Here is a 19331-nt window from a genome sequence, read left to right as displayed (position 1 = left end):
TTATTCTATTCTTAAATATTAGCATCATTCATTCATTCATTCACTCGGATTTACTGAGCACTTACTGTGTGCAGAGCACTGTACTGAGCACTAAGTGATTCGGCATAATGCTTTCCGCGGAAAGCTGAATGTGCCCCAGTGGCAGAACTCTTGTGCAGCAAGCTCGCTGCGGGCAGGAAACGTGTCTGCCAGCTCTGTTGTATTAGACTCTCCCCAAGCCCTTAGTACAGTGCTCTGCACATAGTAGGCACTCAAATACCATCGATTGGTTAACCTAAAAATGGCATTCTTATCCCCCTGCAGACTGTAAGCTCCTTGAAGGCAGGAGCATATCTACGAAGTCTGTTACAGTGTACTCTCTCAGGCACACAGTACAGTGTTCCACACACAGTTAATGCCCCCCAAAATATGATTGATCGATAGGGCAAGTGAGTTACCTGGCAATCATTTTGATAAAAAAAGCAGCCATAATATGATACTGATTCAAAGATGCCAGTGGCTCGATCTAGCATTTACTTAACCTTAAATGTATTCTTTGCTGTATAATCCCATCTGTATCTGTGCAAGTCTCAGATACTAGTTAATTTCATTAGCAATCACAATATAGCATCACTAATTAGCCTGAAATTCAATGTGTCAAGTGCAGACTTGACTGCAGTCAAGCGGTAGGCTTTTGTTCCATCCTAGGAAAGTGTTTTTAAAATATTATTACTACCACATATTCAAAATTCAATTATCAAAGCCTTGTAAAAAATCTTGAAGTTTGAGGTTCACACAATAGAGCACTGAGCAGTCTTTTACTAAATGATACCCTAGCTGTTTGACGGAGTTAAAACGCACTCCAAAAAAATCTGTTCCCTCTTCCTCTTAAGGATCAGGTTTAATATATTGGAACTCATTATATAAGACACTTTCTTCTGTTCCATCAACGTTTCTTAGTAAAGAGACAGAGAGCTGGGAATAAAGAGAGAGGAGAAGCATATATATCTTACCTTCCCTCTTTCAACTTCTTTCGTTGTCATGACAATAACTCGAGAATTCTCCTGGAACACCATTCTCCAAAAATCATTCACTGTGTTCTGAAGACAACCTTGGGTCGCGATATAACTCTTTTTGGGTTTTGTGTTGTTGCACTTGGTTTCAAATTCAGGCTAAAAATCAAAATAACTATCGTTGGAACAATCACCGAGGCCTCTTGGAAGCAGTTCTTCGGAACGTAATAGTGGACTCAAAATATGACAGCAGGAAGAAGGCCTGCAACCGAGAAGCTCCGGATACATGCAAAACTTACCATTATAATATTGGCATTAATGTAATCTGACACTGGCTCATTGGGATCACCGTCATGTAGGACGACTCTGGTATGATCAACTAAAAAAAAAAAAGAGAGAGAGAGAGATCCAGGACTTTAAAATCGGGCAATCTTGAGTTTGGTCAAATTCTTTTCCTGACACCGAAAACGTGTCAGATGCCCGAATCATCACTATCATCAATGGTATGTGTGGAGAGCACTGAACTAAGTTGCTCGGGGAGGACACCAAAAGCAAAGACCCCAAAAGGACCCGGGTTCTAATCCAGCCTCCGCCACGTCAGCCGTGTGACCTCGGGCCACTCACTTAACTTCTCTGTGCCTCAGTTACCTCGACTATAAAACGGGGTTAAGACCGGGAGCTCCATATAGGGACATGGACTGCGTCCAATCTGATTAGCTTGTATCTGATCTCAGTAAGGTGCCCGGCAAAAAGCGAGCGCTTAACAGATACCATTAAAAAAAAAAAGTAAAGGACATGGTTCCTGTCCTCAAGGGCCTTAATAATAAAAAACGAACTAGCCCTGAAGATATTATTTTATGAACATAAATGACCAGTGAATAAAAACAGCCTATTCATTAATTGAGGATATGAACTAAAAGTCTGTGTTCCACTGCCAACTAGATGCAGTTCATACTTGGAGTCCTCAGTACAAACTCCTTGCCCTACACTTTATATTTTGCAGTAATCCTTATGATCCTCAGAATCTTTATTGCCCTTAGGATCCTTCGCAGATTGTTCTTGCTGGTCTGTTCTTTTCCCAATTCCATATTTCTAAAGGAATTATTCAAGACAAGACCCACTTTTCACTGGTACTGAAGTTGGGCTCCCACCCACATTTTACTTTGCCCTGAAAGAGTTCCCTCTGCCTTCGCACATTGATTACGTAAGTGTTATTAGACACCTCCTCCCGGGAAGGCATAATAACTGAGTCACAGAAAGCAGCAACTAGTCAAGATCATTCAGCACGTTGAGGGCAAAGCTAAACTACCCAAAAAAAAATTAAATTGATCACTGGTATTTATTGAGTACTTACTGTGTGCAGAGCACTCTTGGAAGAGTACAATATACTACAACAGAGTTGGTAGACTCATCAGTCCCCTGAGGGTTTTGTCCTTTGATCTATTATACCTGACCTCTGTCCTTTCTTCAGATTTTGACACTCCATGATAACATTTTTTTTAAATAAATAGAAACAAGTTTTCACGAATACTGGTGTGAACACCATACACAGTCTACGTGTATTTTTTTTTTATAAGTTTAAACCCTCAACTTCATATAATGCACAGAGAAGCAGCGTGGCTCAGTGGCAAGAGCCCGGGCTTGGGAGTCAACGGTCATGGGTTCGAATCCCGGCTCTGCCCCTTGTCAGCTGTGTGACTGTGGGCAAGTCACTTCACCTCTCTGTGCCTCAGTTAACTCATCTGTAAAATGGGGGTGAAGACTGGGAGCTTCACGTGGGACAACCCGATGACCCTGTATCTATCCCAGCACTTAGAACAGCGCTCTGCACATAGTAAGTGCTTCACAAATACCAACATTATTATTATTATTGTTAGGTAAATATATGTTTCAAAGTTACCACTCTCAAATTGACCAGAGACATGTGCCCTAGGAGTCCTTTTCAGCAGGCCATATTCCTGCCATAAATTATGAGTTATTAAAAGCCTACCACGTGTGAAGCACTGGGGTAGATACAAGGTTATCAGGTCAGGCCCGGTCCCCGTCTCCGCTAGAGCCTCAGCTTCTCAACTAATCGTAAACTCCTTTGTGAGCGGGGATCGTTTCTACCAACTCTACCGTACTCTCCCGAACACTTATTACCGTGCTGTGTACACAGTAAGGGCTCCCAAAATACCACCGACTGATCAATATGGGGCTCACAATCTCTCTTACCCCTGTTTTACAGGTGAGGAAAATGAGGTCCAGAGAGGAGGAGTGACTTGCCCGAAGTCTCACAACAGATCAGTGGCCGAGCTGACAGCGGAACCCGAGTCTCTTGACTCCCGGGCCCAAGCTCTTTCTGCTTGTCCGCACGGCCTCCCCGTATCCTCTTCCCTTCCACGACCCAGATTTCCATATCCCCGAGTCCCTCCTCGTTCACCAAGAGGTATCAGTTGTTTGCTTTAACGAAGGGGCTGTTACGGGGGAACCTACCTACTCATGCAGGCACCACTGTTAACTCTAGATGTGGGAATTATAATAATAAAGATGGTATTTGTTAAGCCCTTACTCTGTGCCGGAATTATGAGATACAGGCTGAGATTCACATGCCACGGTTACGTGGTACCTCGAAAGGCAGAAGAGAAAAGGATTAAAAACAAGGAGCTAAATGACGGGAAACTAATTAGCAGCAGTGCTAGTTACTATCATGGGAACTAGGTGAGTCGATGCCTGGCTTGGCCCCAAATTCAATCTTTACCGACGATGCCGTTTACAATTACAGTTGACTAAGCGTTCTGAGCTGCCGAGAAGGGCACTAAGTCGCTAATGAGAAACTGGCGGCATCACACGCCGGTAACAAACGAAACATCACCAAGTGACATCACTAAGGAAAAAAATACAACTACTTACAGGGTAAAATGTTTTTGTATCTGTTTTTGTTTTTGTTTTCTTGCCGTTGGCCCTCTTTTCGGCTGTAGAGAAGCTTGCATTCCTGTTGCTGTAAAGTCTGGATGAAAGCAAACAATTATTATTTACTGACGTGCTCAGCGACTTTTCAATTCTACGGCAGGCGAACGTTCAAAATTTCTTGAAGTAACTGTTGCTGGCGACCACTCTACCCCGGCTCACAAGGCTAGGATTGCACATTTACAGACGGGTGTTTCTGGGTCCTTGGATTATGAAAATGAGGCTCCTGACAGTGAGATGCTCAAGAGACCAATGTGCAACAGACATCCACTCTGTAATGTGTACCCGAAGAGAGAGACTCTTGCGATGCTGTTAATGTCTTTGTGCGTGAAGCACCTTCTTTCTAATCTACCGCTTAGTACCGCAATCTTCTCAAAGCCTCTGCTCAAAGAAAACGACCCCTCTTCTCCGGTATGCCAGTCTGGTCCCCTCGCCACTGTCACGGCCCCCAAATCTGCTGCTACGCTAATTCATCGGAGATACCGTTGGTTATCGTCATCTCGAGAGTCCGTGACCCGATCGATACGCCCCCGCGGGAGCCGCGGCAGTGAGGCCGGCCCCCACCAGCCTAGTGTCTCACCAACCCTTCTTCCCTTGCACTTCTTTATACCGGCTCTCCCTAGTCGCCTCCACCTTTTCACCCTCCAATGCTGCACCAAAGCCCACCTACCAATTTTACGGTCCCTTAGACAAACCACCTCAGAAAAGAAACAAGTGAACTAAGATGCCAAATTGGTTACGCCCTTTAGAGCGCAATCAGTTGCATTTAATCGTATTTATTGAGCACTTACTGTGCGCAGAGCACCGGACTAAGCGCTAGGGAAACAATACGACGATATACGACACATTCCCGGCCCACGGTGAGCACACAATGATCGTATTAAGAAATTCCCATTTCATGTCTCCGTGATTCGTAGACGCACGTGTGAACTGGATTTAAAACTGATATTTAAGTCCCAATTTCCAACTGCAATATTCACCCTTCAGACAAAACTCAAGTGTGTGGCTTGCTAAAATTGGGACAGAAATAGAAGGTATTTTTGCAGAAGTGTTTTTTAACTTGAATGACCTTCTCATTGCTAATCTCACATTAAGTAACAAATGTCACTTCCCGCTTCACTAACATTTTCTTCTGACTGTTGAGCCAGTTTTTCTAAGCAATATTGCTACCCATCTTCAAAGCCCTCCTGAAAGCCCATCAACTCCAGGAGGCCTAGAGTTTTCAATTTTTCTTTCCCCTAGGTTGTATCTTCCTAACTGCTAACTCGGCACTTACGCTCACATCTCCCCACTTCTGCACTTGCATCTAGGCATGGCAACTCTACACATATTTATTTGCAAATTCTAGTTCAGCACTTACTACTCTTCCACACTCCACCTCTCCATTCTCTTTTTCCTCCAGGGTGTGAATATTTGTGCCAGAATGTAAGCGCCTCAAGGACGGGGATCTTAACTCAACCTTACTGCAGGCACTCAATAAACACCCATTAACTTTCGCTAGAATTCCTCAGGTCTCTGAGACCATTTGTAGGGGTGAGTTCCGAATAAAGGGAAGACTCCAGAATGTGGATTCGGCACCTGGCAGTGTCAGCCGTGCTCCAGAGAAATTGCTCCCCAAGGCCTTTCGTTGAGGCTCCCCACTCCTCTTCAAAGCGGCGCTTTCAGAGCTTAACAATCCTTGGTCCGTTTCCCGGGCTTTGAGGAGCACTATCTGGGGCAGTGAAGGGGTAGCCTGGTGAATTGCTAAAACCCATACTAATAACTGTGGCATTTTTAGGTGCTTACTATGTGCCAGGCATAGTACTGAGTACTGGGGTAGATATAAAGATAACTGGGTCAGGCACAGTTCCTGTCCCCACCCAAGGCTCACAGTCTTAATCCCCATTTTACAGATGAAGTAACTGAGGCACAGAGAAATTAGGCGACTCGCCCAAGGCGGACAAATGGCAGAGCAGGGACAGAAAGCAGGTCCTTCTGACTTCCAAGCCCATTAGACCATGCTGCTTCTCACATATCTATCTTCTCTCTCACCTATCACATCCTCATAAAAGTAACAGGGCCTTTTTTTTCCAGCTTCCTCCTTCCGAGGATCCCGACGTACTCTGCAAACGTGGGTCCGCCCTATTGGGAAAAAATGAGGTTTCCCCGGCTTTGAGGAGCACTATCTGGGGTAGTGAAGGGGTAGCCTCCGGAAAGGGGACTGCTAACTAGTCTTCGTAATGAATCTCTGAGTTTAAGGAGGGGTCCACAATTCCTGAATTGCAATCTCATGCTCTGGATGAGCAAATATCCTCATAGGTAATGATTTGAGCCAAATAACCTCCACCCCCACCCCTCTATATTAGCAATGATACTCATTCAAAACCTCACACTGGCCATCTGTCTCTTGCCCTTGCTTTGCCCTTTACAAAGGCGTTAATGACCTGCCAAGTTGAATGATATGCATTTCACCTTTCCCTCTCTCTTCCTTCCTGTCCTCTAGGGGGGATGCTAATGATCAGGGAAATTGGTGGAGGGCAGTCAGCAAAGGGAAAAAGGATACGGAACTAGATAGTGTGCAAACCAAATAATCCGTGGGGGGAAAAAAAAAACTAACCAGAAAACCAAGAATTGACTTCAAAAGAGAGCAACTGGATCCAAAGCCAAAAGGGGTGTCCGACACAATCAATTCCCCTCTAAGGGAGGGCAGGAGGAAAAGACCTATCTAGGCAGAATGAGGCAGTCTAGATGAATTCAATCAATGGTATTCACTGAGCTCTTACCATGTGCAGAGTACTGTACTAAGCACTTGGAAGAGTACAATATAACAGATTTAGTAGACATGTTCCCTGCCCAGAGTGATCTTACAGTCTAAAGGAAAGAGCAGGGAATGGAAGACAGGAGATCTGATTTCTAACAGTGGCTCTTCCATTTGCCTGCTGTGTGACTTTAGGCAAGGTGCTTAACCTGTGTACCTCAAATTCCTCATAGGGATAAGAATATTTGCCTCTCCATTCGGCTCAGAGCTGTTGGAAGGTGAAAATGAGATCACTGATATCTAAAGGATTTGACAGAATAAAAAAAAAGTGCTCTACAATGTTATTATTATCCCTAAAACAGTATGCTAACCTGAGACAAATAAACCAGTGAGGGACCTCTGCAACCAATGCTTCAGTGTCTTAGTCCGAGGGTGAAAATTTTAATTAATCGATGGCATTTACTGAGTACTTTCTGTGTGCGCAGCGCTGTACTAACTACTTAGGAGAGTACAATGCAGCTTGGCCTAGTAGATAGAGCACAGGCCTGGGAGTCAGAAGGACCTGATCTAATCCCAGCTCTGCCACTTGCCTGCTGCGTGAACGCGGGCAAGTCACTTTCACTTCTCGGTGCCTCAGTTACACCTTCTGTAAAATGGGGATTCAGACTGTGAGCCCCATGTGGGACAAGGGCTGGGACCAACCTGATTACCTTGTATCTACCCCAACACTTAGAAGAACAGGGCTTGTCACAGAGTAAGCACTTCAATACCATTACTATTGCTAATTATAATACAGCAGAATTGGTAGAAATGTTCCCTACCCCCAAGGAGCTTACAGTCTAGAGGGGGAGGCAGATATTAAAATAAGTAATAGATCCGTGGGGCTGAGGGTGAGGTGAATATCAAGCGCTTAATTGGTACAGAAGGGAGGATGAATAGGCTGGGGAAATGAGGGCTTAGTGGGGGAAAGACCCTTGGGGGTGATGTGATTTTAAGGCTCTGAAGACTTTTAAGGAGCACACTTACAAATCAGGAGGAAGAGACCAGTGAAAACTTGCAGCTTCTTTTGGGGGGTATCATTCTAACTCTTACACACAAACACGCACATCTCTCCCTCCACCTCTGCTCTCCCACACTGGGCCTGAGCCAGCTGATTTATCCTAGACAGGCCTACCAATTTATGCAGGGAAAGAAGGGGATCCTCTGAAGTGTACGAGCCAGGACAATTGTTCTAGTCTCCATATCTACAAGTTGGTCCTTGGTAGAACCACAATTCAATCTGTCTAACGAAAAATCACTGTACAAAGCACTGAGAGATTGCAAATGAATAATAATAATAATTATGGTATTTACTAAGAGTTTACTACGTGCCAGGCCCCATAGTAAGCGCTGGGGTGGATACACGCAAATCGAGTCGGACACAATCCCTGTCCCACGTGGGGCTCACAAGCTTGAGCCCCATTTTATAGGCGAGGTAACAATCACAGAGAGGTGAAATGACTTGCCCAAGGTCACACAGCAGACAAGTGATGGAGCCAGGATTAGAACCCATGACCTTCTGACTCCCAGGCCCGTGCTCTATCCACTATGCCATGCTGCTTCTCTACGCCACAAAGAGAGTGACGTTGTAAAGATGAAGCCCATAGAATTTGGTGACTGACAAAGGGCGGGTTGAGGGATAGAGATGAGTCAAAGATAATTCCCTCTAGACTGTAAACTCAATGTGGGCAGGGAACATGTCTATCAACTGTTTTATGGCACACTGCCAAGTACTTAGGTGCTCTATCTAGAAGTGAGCGCTCAATAAATACAACTGACGTGACCAGATTGGCTTCTGGGAGATGATTCGTACTGCTGATGCAAGACAGACTGGAGTGGAGTGAGACTTTTGACAGGCGAGCAAGCAAAGATGATTGAACTGGGTTAATGGCAATAAAAATGGGGAGGAAGTGGAGGATTCACGGATTCTTGAGAGAGAGAGAAAGAAGTGAGTTGTACGCTTGTTGTGGGCAGGGAATGTGTTTATTGTTGTATCGTACTCTCCCAAGCGCTTAGTGCCGGGCTCTCCTCACAGTGAGCGCTCAATATATACGACTGAATGAATGAATGAATATGAGGTAGTAAAGGAGATAAAAAAGGACGAGCGAGATTCTTTACGACTTTCTTTTTTGCCAAAATCAATGCGAAAGCCACTGAAAGTTTAAACTGAGTTCTTCCACAAGTCCCGGCAGCTGCCGCTGAAGGGAAGGAGGAGGGGAAGTTTAGGAAGCCAGTCTGACAGATTGTCACTATCTTTTAGACCGCTAATAATTATTAAGAACTCTGGCGACCATCTGGGCCGTCTCAAAAGCCGGGCCTCTAGAGCTGTTCTACCTGATCTGAATTGACTTCTGCTTTCTCCCGGTCTTTTGTCCTCTATCTGATGGAACGCTGCAACTATTTATTTAATCTTTTTTATTGGAAACACTGCAGTGCTAAACAATACTACATCACAGCATCAGGTTCCTGAAATTATACTGCATTGCCACGACGCATTCTTTTCAAAACTGAGCCTTCTGGGGTGCTCTCCTCGGGACAAATCTGAAGACCGTTAAGGGGATGAGGGGGCAGCTGAGAGTTCTAGTCAGCAAAGCCTTCCTCCCTCCCCCTCACCAGTAACAGCACCTTAATTCAAATTCTTCTAAGTGATGATGAACCGCTTCGGCATTTCAAAGGACTACCGGGAGGGTATTCTGTTCTTCTGACTGAGTTATTTCCTCCCCTGGAGTGTCCCTGAACATAAAGGGAGGAGCATTCCAGCAAGAGGCATCGCGTTTTGCCAGCACCATAAGGCTCCCGGAAGGACACCGCTTTGGATTAGCGAGCTGGGGCTGAAAGTTGTAACTTTCTTGCCGCTTCCACCAGTGGGAGACTTGCCGGTGGAAGGAACCCCTGAATTCAGCTGAAAGGCCGTAAAGCTTCTTTCCTGAATGTGCTCCTTATGGTACCCGTCTAAGTACTGGGTTATAACCAGCCATAAGGAAAACTATCCATTCGGGTGACTAGGGGAGATGACCCTTGCACATTATTATCCTATCCACGATTTGCGGGGAGACACTGCTTCAGCCTAGTTTAAATAAAATAAAAAGAAAAGAAAGGGCCTCAGTTCCCCAGAGAAGGCGCCAATCATTTTAAGGGAAACGTAAAAGAACGATGCTGCTGGGGCCGAGTCAGTTTATCAAAGCTCCGGCAGGTTCCAGCACCTCTGTTTAGCTGTCAGGTGCCCTGCCAAGAAAAACCGCTTCAGACTTCAGCATCGTCGCCACTGCGGAAGCGAAAACGCTTTAGCAGTGAATGAGGTTTTGTTTTTTTATAATCTGAGGAAATATAAATGTTAAAAACACTGAGGGAAAAAGAGATGATTCAATCAAGAAGACTCCAAAAAAAAAGACCAAATTCACTTAATACACACATTTAGGTCCCAATCGGCCCGTCTTTGGCCTCTGTAATCCAAGGGTCCTGGGATTAATATAATACATCGTACTACCCTGGGACTTAAAAGAGAACAACCATGTCCCGTTTATGGATGAGCGACCTGAAACCAAAAAGTAACAGGGGGAACAACTTGCTGGCTGTATCTTATGAAACTGGTGACTAGTGCAGTCACCGCCAATGACACTGAACCTTTCGGCAGTTTGGAAAAAAAAAAAAAAAGCAGTGGGGGAAATGGCAAAGACTTCAGCATTGCATGATATTTTAATGTAATTCTGTTTGTAGGAAATTATTTTAATCAGCAACGTCTGTAAGGGGAAATGGGCGGGGAGGGGGAATCCTGCGTAATTATTCCTGTGCTCCCTCTAAGTGACTGGGAGCCTGGAGGGGGAGACCGGTGGGACTTCACTTTCACATTTAGATGAAGCAGCAGAAGAAGCAGCGTGGCTCAGTGTAAAGAGCCTGGGCTTCGGAGTCAGAGGTCGTGAGTTCGACTCCCAGCTCTGCCACTTGACAGCTGTGTGACTGTGGGCAAGTCATTTAACTTCTCTGTTCCTCAGTTACCTCATCTGTAAAATGGGGATTAACTGTGAGCCTCACGTGGGATGACCTGATTACCCTGTATCTCCCCCAGCACTTAGAACAATGCTCTGCACATAGTAAGCGCTTAATAAATACCAACATTATCATTATTATTATTATTAATCCCAACTTCACCACTTGCCAGCTGGGTGACTTTGTGCAAGTCACAACTTCTCTGTGCCTCAGTTACCTCATCTGTAAAATGGGGATTAAGACTGTGAACCCCACGTGGGACAACCTGATCACCTTGTATCCCCCAGCACTTAGAACAGTGCTTTGCACACAGTAAGCACTTAACAAATACCACCATTTATTTTATCAGAAGGGGACAAGCAAGGAAGCCAGAAAAGTAGGATAAAGACAGGGAAAATTAAAGGTCCCTTTCCCCTCTCTACTGAGGCCATATTCTCCAAACTGAATACCGTCCCTTTCCCCTCTCTACAGAGGCCATATTCTCCAAAGTGAATACCTTCCCTTTCCCCTCTCTACAGAGGCCATATTCTCCAAAGTGAATACCGTCCCTTTCCCCTCTCTACTGAGGCCATCCTTTCCCAACTGAATACCACAAGACAGTGTCTGGAGGTGGCAGGGGAGGGAAGGGGGGGGGGTCTCTGAGCTAAGCTTGGGCTACGGAACTGGTGGAAACGAAGTTGGAGGGGCTGTTGGTGACAGGCTGGCGAATGGGGAGCGTAAAAGTGCTGAAGCGCTGAAGAGATTCTCCGCCTTTGGTCCGTCCCCGATAGGGTTCCTGTTCGGTCCACAGTGCCCCCTGGCTGATCAGCAGCCAAAGGACTCGGGGCGGGGGATGCTCGCGGAATGGAAAAACACAGACGGTTCCCCTAAAACCCGGGGCTCGCGTCCTTGTCGGACCCCGCTCGAAGAAAAACTTTCATCACGCAGTCCGGCTCACGTCCGACCCCGTGGACACTCACCCAGTTACCTCTTCCAACGCGGTGTCACGTCACAGCCAGACCCGTGTAGTCGGAAGGACGTTCCCGATCTCAAATGCAGGGTGGAATTTGGTACTCTAAAACTGACTGCATTTTGAATTCAGGTAACCTATACCCCATGCAGAACAGAGAAGGACCCTGATGGGTGCTTTTTCTGAATAACATATGCTTTTCAGACCCAAAATTACACTAGCAAAAATCTCTCTCTTCAGTTTCGACCTGAAGCAAAATAAAACAATAACTACTATTTCACCTTCATGACAGTCAAAATTTTAAGCACGAGGAAGAAAATTTCACATTCCCGACAGATACTTCTTGAAGAAAAATAAGATTTGAGGATTCAAACTACGTAATTTTTTTTTTTTAAAAAAAGAGGGTAGTGGTTTTGCCTTATTTCAGAAGCAAAAGAGGAGAAACGATAAAAGTCATACCTCGAACATTACCAAAGAATATCATATTCTTAAACATGAATAAACAGCAAGTAATTTATAAGTGCCATCTGGGTAAACAGACCCTAAATGACACATGCCGAGTTTTATAGAAAACCTGGCCTCGTCTACAGAAGCAAACAAGCTATGGCTGTCAGAGTTAAATTAACAGAGGTGTCAACGTTTTACGATTCTGCTGCATTTCAAAGACACATCATACTTTACTGAGGAACTAATTCTCAATTTATAATCTTCTGAAAAACAGCTCAAGTGAAAGGACAGCACAATCAGCAACGCTCTACCTCTGTTGACTGATTTCTGATACATTAAATTTGGGCCGGGGAGGGGGGGGAGGGGGAAGGTGTCCAAATTCCTATAATAAATAGAGCCGGTTCCTCCTCAACAGCCCCCCCTTACAGGCATTTTAAAAGTTTAGCTTTTTTAAGTACCAAATGCAACTGAAGGAAATGAAATTAGGAAGGAGCACACAGCAGAGATGAGAAGCTAAAGAGAGGGGGTAATCAGCATCGCTTCAGATCTTTCCACTACGATCTGTGGGTAAATGGACTCTTCGCAAGAGATGGCCTGAGCCTTTCCCAGGCCTCGTAAAGTCTGGCTCTCGTCCCTCTTTCGCCCCCTAAAATTAGCATCAACTCTTTTTTTTTTCATTTTTAATGCCGCCCAGAAGAGAGCATAAGTTTGTTCTTTATCACAGCATGTAGCCAGTGGGTCGGGACTTAGAATGGATTCTTTTTTTCCTGGTACCCATGACCAAGAGAAGGAGGTTAATACTTCTAAAGCCCACATCTTGACATCATTATTAAGACCATTAAAAGGGCTCCATTGCAACAAGATTTCTGGAGAGAACTGACTTCTCTCATAGAAGGCTGCCTCAGATGAACAGAGGAGGAAAAAAGAAAAAAATCTTGATTTCCCTCTCACGCTCCACCCCATCCCACTACAGTGCTTCATTCTTGTTAAGTATTTCCTCCTGCCTTCAGGACATCACTGCTTACTTGGATGTCCCGCCAAGACCACAAACTTAAGTCCAAAACAGAACTCCTCATATTCCCACCCAAACCCTGTCCTCCCGATGACTCTCCCATCACTGCAGACAGCACCGTCATCCTTCCTGTCTCACAAGCCCATAACCAATCGATGGTATTTACTGAGCACTTACTTTGTGCAGGGCACCGTACTAAACGGTTGGGAGAGTTTAATCCAAGAGAATAAGCAGACGCGTTCCCTACCCGTAACGAGCTTACAGTTTAAGAGACGAGCTTACAGTTTAACCTCGGCAGTATCCTCTATTCGTCTCTCATTCAGCCCACATAAGCAATCGATGACCAAATCCCGTCGGTTCAATCTTCACGACATCGCTAAAGTCTGTCTTTTCCTCTCGATGCAAACTGCCATCTTGTTAATCCCAGCATTTATCCTATCCCGCCGTGATTGCTGCATCAGCCTCCTTGCTGACCCCCCTGCCCCCGGTCTCTCCCCACTCCATGTTTCTTCACTCTTCAAGAACCTCCTGGGGTTGTCCATCCAATGCCACAAACAGAAACTCCTCCCCATTGGTTTTAAAGCACTTAATCACCTTGCTTCTCTAATACCAACCTCCTCATTGTATCTCTACCTTGATCACCGTGCCAGGAACCCACTGTTTTCATCCTGCCTCTGGCCTCAAACTCCCTCCCCATTCATCTCTGAAAGACCATCACTCTCCCCACCTTCAAAGCCTTATTAAAAATCACAGCTCCTCCCAAACGCCTTCCCTGATTAAGTCCTCAGTTCTCTCACTCCCTCTCCCTTCTGTTCATCCTAGCATTTGGATTTGCACCCTTTATTCACCCCCACCCTCGGCCCCACAGCCCTTGGTATATATCTGTAATTTATTTATATTAATGGTTGTCTCCCCTCTAAACACTAAGCTCCTTTTGGCCAGGGAACATATCTACCAACCCTTTTGTACTGGACTTTCCCAAATGTTTGGTATAGTGCCCTGCACACAGTAAGCACTCCATAAATATGATCGATTAAGCACTAACTCCTTAAGACTTGTAAAAATGCATCTGGAGGACGAGGGAGGATCGAATTCTGTGAAGATTTCTCTCTGATATAACTTGAAAAGAAAAAAATATTGCAATAAAACGCCGCTTCCAAAGCATTTTGCCCCAAGCCTCTTCCCGTGAAAAAGTCGATCGATTCACACTTATCCACAGTAATAACCTTGAACATTCAGAGCGAGCCACCGCGGGAGATTGTTCTCTTCTCTTTAGCCTTTGCATTAAGGATGGGGATTTCATTGGATCAAAACCTCAAATCACTTTCTTTCCTAATACTCTGGTCAACTGCTGGAAATAGTCAAGTAAAATTTAAGGCTCATCAGACAGAGAGCCAGCTCCACTCTTTTCCTATTAAGTACTTAAGGGGTCCCTTGAAAGAGCTGGCTATATTTCAAAGATTTCAAAGAGAACGGCATGAAGCTACTTTCCTAAAAAAAAAAAAAAAAAAGTCTAGGTCCACAAATCCTTATTTTTCTTTCCTCCATTTTCACTTTGCTTCCCTTTTTTTGGTTTTGTTTGTATTGGAAGATTGCTTTAATTTAGAATGCTTGGTGTTTATTTCTATCACTTTTCTCATTATTTTGTAAAACGGTCTGTCTCCAGTCCTTTCTAAAACAAATCTGAGAGCTATTCAACCACAGTTTCTGGAAGAAAAAAAAAAGGATGTGGGGACATCCTCTCAACCGTAATCTTGTTATGGGCAGCGAATGTGTCTGCTAATTCTGTTTTACTGTATTCTCCCAAGCGCTTAGTACCATGGTCTGTACATAGTACTCTGTAAATGACTAATCGATCAGTGTCGTCTGCTAAGACCCTACAGAAGTATTCTGCCCAAGGGCCCCAGACAGTACCCTCCATCCCTGCCAATTATCCTGCGATGCGTTCTGCTGAACACACAGGAAAAGGGCAAGAGTGCAGAAGGCTCAGCATAAACCATCCCCAACTATGGCAATACAAATCAAGGCCACGTCTGGCTGTTGGGGGAGAGCCATTCCTCCTTCTCTTAGTATTAAACTAAGATCCCAGAAAACATGGGCAACATCATTTGACACCACCAGTCAGCTCTGGTATCGCGTGCTTCCCCTAAATGGCCTAGGACTTGATTCTGTGTCCTAATATATCTTAGCGGGGAGCACAGCGTGTTAAAGAGTGTGCTAACAACACACACACACACAGATGCATTCTCATGAATAAATCAAATGCATTTACTGAGCACCTTCTTTGTACTCAGCCCTTGGGAGAGTACAACATAACAGGGTTGGAAGACACTTCCTCCCCGCCACAACGGGCTTACGGTCTTCTAATAATAATAATAATAATAGTGGTATTTTGTCGGGCACTTACTGTGTGGCAGGCACTGTGCTAAGCGCTGGGGTGGATCCCAGAAAATCAGGTTGGACACAGTCCCTGTCCCTCCTTGGGTCTCACACTCTCAATCCCCATTTTACAGGTGAGGTAACAGGCACAGAGAAGTTAAGTGACTTGCCCAAGGTCACACAGCAGACAGGGATTAGAACCCATGACCTAGACTTTAGGCCCGTGCTCTATCCGCTACGCCATGATGCTTCTCAGTCTAGAGGACTGAAATGTCATCTTTGAGCAGAAGTAAACCAGTCCCTTGAGGTGAAAAGATGATTGCATGTCACCTGCCCAAATTTAGTCAGGAACAGCAGAGAAAAGATTAAGCAAATATATATTTCCTCTAGACTCTGAGCTCGTTGTGGGCAGGAATGGGTCTATTCGTTATACTGTATTCTCCCAAGCACTTCGTACAGTGCTTTGCACACAGTAAGCACTCAATAAATAGGATTAAGCAACCCCCGAACACAAGACCACAACCTCTGCCACGGAATCTAAAGATTTGACCTACCTCAAATTCTTCCCAAAAACCTTGCTTGACTTTATCTGTGGTCTCGGCCAACTTGCTCAGTTCTCTCACACGGCTTTCGATCTCCGCGGCATTTATACGGGTTGTATTCAGAGGCTGATGAAGATAAATGGTTTTTAGGAAATGAAGGCAAAATTTCAGGAAGAATGTACCAGTTAATGCATGACTGCTACATTACATGACAAATAGGGCTCCTTGAGAATTAGTAGGTAGATTTTGAGGGCCTAAAAAAAAATCAGAGAATCAACAATAGAAATTTCCATCTGTATGTTAAATGTTCCCTTCTCAGGGTCAATCCTGGAGAGTTTCCAGTACTCTACCAGTCTCGGTTACGGGAGGGAGTGTCAAGCAGAGGCCTACCCATTCCATTCCTAGCTCGGGCAGTGGCTAGCGAGCGGAAGGCGATCTGCTACAAGTCAAAACTCGCCCGTGCTGGGCAGCAGCGGCACGGGAGGGAGTCGAGGGCGGAAGACCGGAGTTTACTGCGCGGAAGGCGGCAACGGTAAACCACCTCCGTATTTTTACGGAGAAAACTCTATGGGATCCACTACCAGAACGACTGCAGATGGAGAGCGGGGCGTTCTGGAAGAGATCCGTCCGCGGCGTCGCCACGGGTCGGAAACGACTCGACGGCATAAGACGAGACAAACGTTAAATGTAATCTTGGCCAGTCCTCTTCGGATTGAGCATACCAATCAACAGGACTGAATGAACTACAAGAATGCCCTAAAAGTCTGACAGTGAGGACTCGATACTGACTCGTTAGGCTGAATTTCTCGACAAGCACGAATCGTGCCTGGGGAGACCAGTGAGTCCCCCTTGGGCTTCCGAGAGAGATTAAGGGCAAGCAGGGTGAAAAATCCTCTAGGAAGTGCTCTAAGGTCTATGATTAGCTTTTTGGGGGTACACTCACCTGCTTCAGCTGAAGTACCGTGCCCAAAGTCTCAACCATCGGATTCTTCTTATAATGTTCCACGAGATCTGTCAAAGAGTCAAACTTCTCTCCTCCTCCAACATCATACTTCAGATCCTTCCAAGACAAACAGTGATGTTTAACTGACCAAACTGGTCACAAATTCCAGCAGCAACCGTTAACACCATCTCTAAAGTATTCTAAGGTCCCACGCCGACAAAAAAAAAAACAATCAAAACAGAAAAACAAAAAACCCTCTCCCAGAAAGATGAGGACAAAAATTGAGGCAATAGAGAGGAGGGAAACAATACTGAGAATCGAAGGGCATGACCCAACAGGAAAGAGTAACAGAAATAACGCTCAGGACGTGAACATTTTTGCAGGTAAAATTCAAAATATTTACTTGCCCTATTTGTACTCTGCACCTAAAGGCCGTAAGGTAACAGATAAATGAAAACCACCACTCTTTACTCGTCAAATAATAAAAACGCGTATTTGCACAGAGCCAGTAGCTGTTTGGGCTTGTGGCATGGGGAGTGGAAGAGAGAATAGTTTCTGAACTATGTAAACTCCAAGGAGGGGAAAACGGCTTCAGGATGAGTAAAATTAGGAATGATGAGATGAAAATAAGAAAATTCAGGTTGGGTATCACAGAGAACTTTCTATGAATGAAACATCTGGATCAGGACAGTAGCTGCTGACTTGTCCTGAGGTTCGAAGAAAACACCGCTGACGTCAGCAGAGGAGAACAGATTTTCCAGGGACATAACGAAAGCGGAGTGAAAATTCAGAAGACAAAGCGTGAGAAATTATGCAATAAGTTTGAAGTGATGGGTCCTTGAGTCAGGCAGGCAGGCAATTGGGATAATAGACTCTAGTTAAAGTAAAAACAGTAAGATCCACTGCTCATTCATTCACCGAGAAGCAACGTGGACTGGGAATCAGAGGACGTGAGTTCCAATCCCAGCTCTGCCTCTCGCCTGCTGTGGGACCTTGGGCAAGTCGCTTCACCTGTCTGTGTCTCCCTTTGCTCATCTGTAAAATGGGGATTCAATACCTGTTCTCTCTCCTGTCTAAACTGTGAAGCCCATCTGGAACAGGGAGCACGTCCGACCTGATCACCTTACAACTATCCCCAGGGCTCAGTACAGTGCTTGGCATGGGGTAAGCACTTAATAATTCATCATTATGATTCCCTAAAACAAAAGGAAAGAACCGACCTCCACCGTCAGACCAAAACTCAAAAAGAATGAAAATGACAAGTTCAATCCAGAGTAGTCTAAATACAGGTAGTCTGGTTGTAGAGAGGCATGTACAGTCCCAGAGCAGACCGCCACAAACCTAAGAAGGATTTGCAATCAGCGACTTTGGCAGCTGAGACCTTGAAAAGGAATTTAGATGCAATCAAACACATTAGGTACTGCAGGGTGAGAGAAGATTCACTGATGCGAGATTCAATCTGCCAGAGACAGACAGAAAATAAAAAATGTAACCGAATTTTGAAATGATCAATTCGAACAAACAGTGTACTGCAAAGGCAATACTGCCCAAACCGAACGAGCAGATTGAATACGACCCAGGCATCTGCAGGGTCCACACCATCACAGCAAGGACTCCGATTCTAATACGCAAAAAGCTAATTGAGGGATTTACCTGACAGCGAATCATGACATGAGTCACTTTAGATTTGCCATCATTACTCTCTCCTTTATCATCCCCCGTGCGGACGGAGAGAACAAAGTCTCCCGGATGGCTCTGGCTTTCTCGAACAAGGAAGCTTCCATGCTTTCCTTTCTCAGTTAATAGTTTCTCTGCTTCCTTCCCAGAGAGGTGCCCATGGAACCACCTAAAATTAAAATAAATCAAAATTACAGAGCGAGGATCATGCTTCACTTCCACCTATCCGTGTCCTTTAGAAATCTTCTTAAAACTGTTGTAAGAGATCAAAGGTTCGGTTTTCCAAAGGTCTGCTCTCTCGAATGAAGACTTCGCAATCCAAACAAAGCTGAGATGCCAGAGCGAATTAAGGATAGGCACAAAAATCTCTAGACCTTCTAACACGTTATTATCAATATTCTCGGATTATTTTTCATTTCTCCCCAGAATTTCTCCACTTTTCGGAAATGGAGGTCACCACTTTCTTTTCCCCGCACCGATCCAAGTCATCACCTTAAATTAAAAAAAAAAAATCCTTTTGATCCATCTTCATTCATTCATTCATTACTATTTATTGATTTCTTACTGTGTGCAAAGCACTGTACTAAGCACTTGGGAGAGTAAAATATAATATAGACGAAACGGAAGTTGCCGGGTGTTCCGGGCGGCTTGGAGGGGGTTCCCAATCACGGTGAGGAA

At 44.9% G+C, this 19331-nt stretch overlaps 1 protein-coding gene and 1 non-coding gene across 2 annotated transcripts in view; one reads left to right on the top strand and one right to left on the bottom strand.

Moving 5' to 3' along the window:
• Positions 1 to 19331, bottom strand: part of PTPN11 (protein tyrosine phosphatase non-receptor type 11) — a 58497-nt gene that overhangs the window by 20830 nt on the left and 18336 nt on the right. Inside the window, 6 exon segments of the mRNA XM_029051906.2 lie at positions 993 to 1151; positions 1292 to 1371; positions 3885 to 3981; positions 16046 to 16159; positions 16977 to 17093; positions 18630 to 18822. Coding sequence (XP_028907739.1) covers positions 993 to 1151; positions 1292 to 1371; positions 3885 to 3981; positions 16046 to 16159; positions 16977 to 17093; positions 18630 to 18822 — 760 coding nt within the window.
• Positions 16343 to 16480, top strand: LOC114809847. Its single transcript, XR_003757621.1, has one exon. It is a non-coding gene; the product is annotated as a small nucleolar RNA SNORA7 (small nucleolar RNA).

Source organism: Ornithorhynchus anatinus, chromosome 2 (genome assembly GCF_004115215.2).
Source record: "Ornithorhynchus anatinus isolate Pmale09 chromosome 2, mOrnAna1.pri.v4, whole genome shotgun sequence".
NCBI classification, from domain to species: domain Eukaryota; kingdom Metazoa; phylum Chordata; class Mammalia; order Monotremata; family Ornithorhynchidae; genus Ornithorhynchus; species Ornithorhynchus anatinus.
This window is presented reverse-complemented; position numbering and strand designations above follow the sequence as displayed.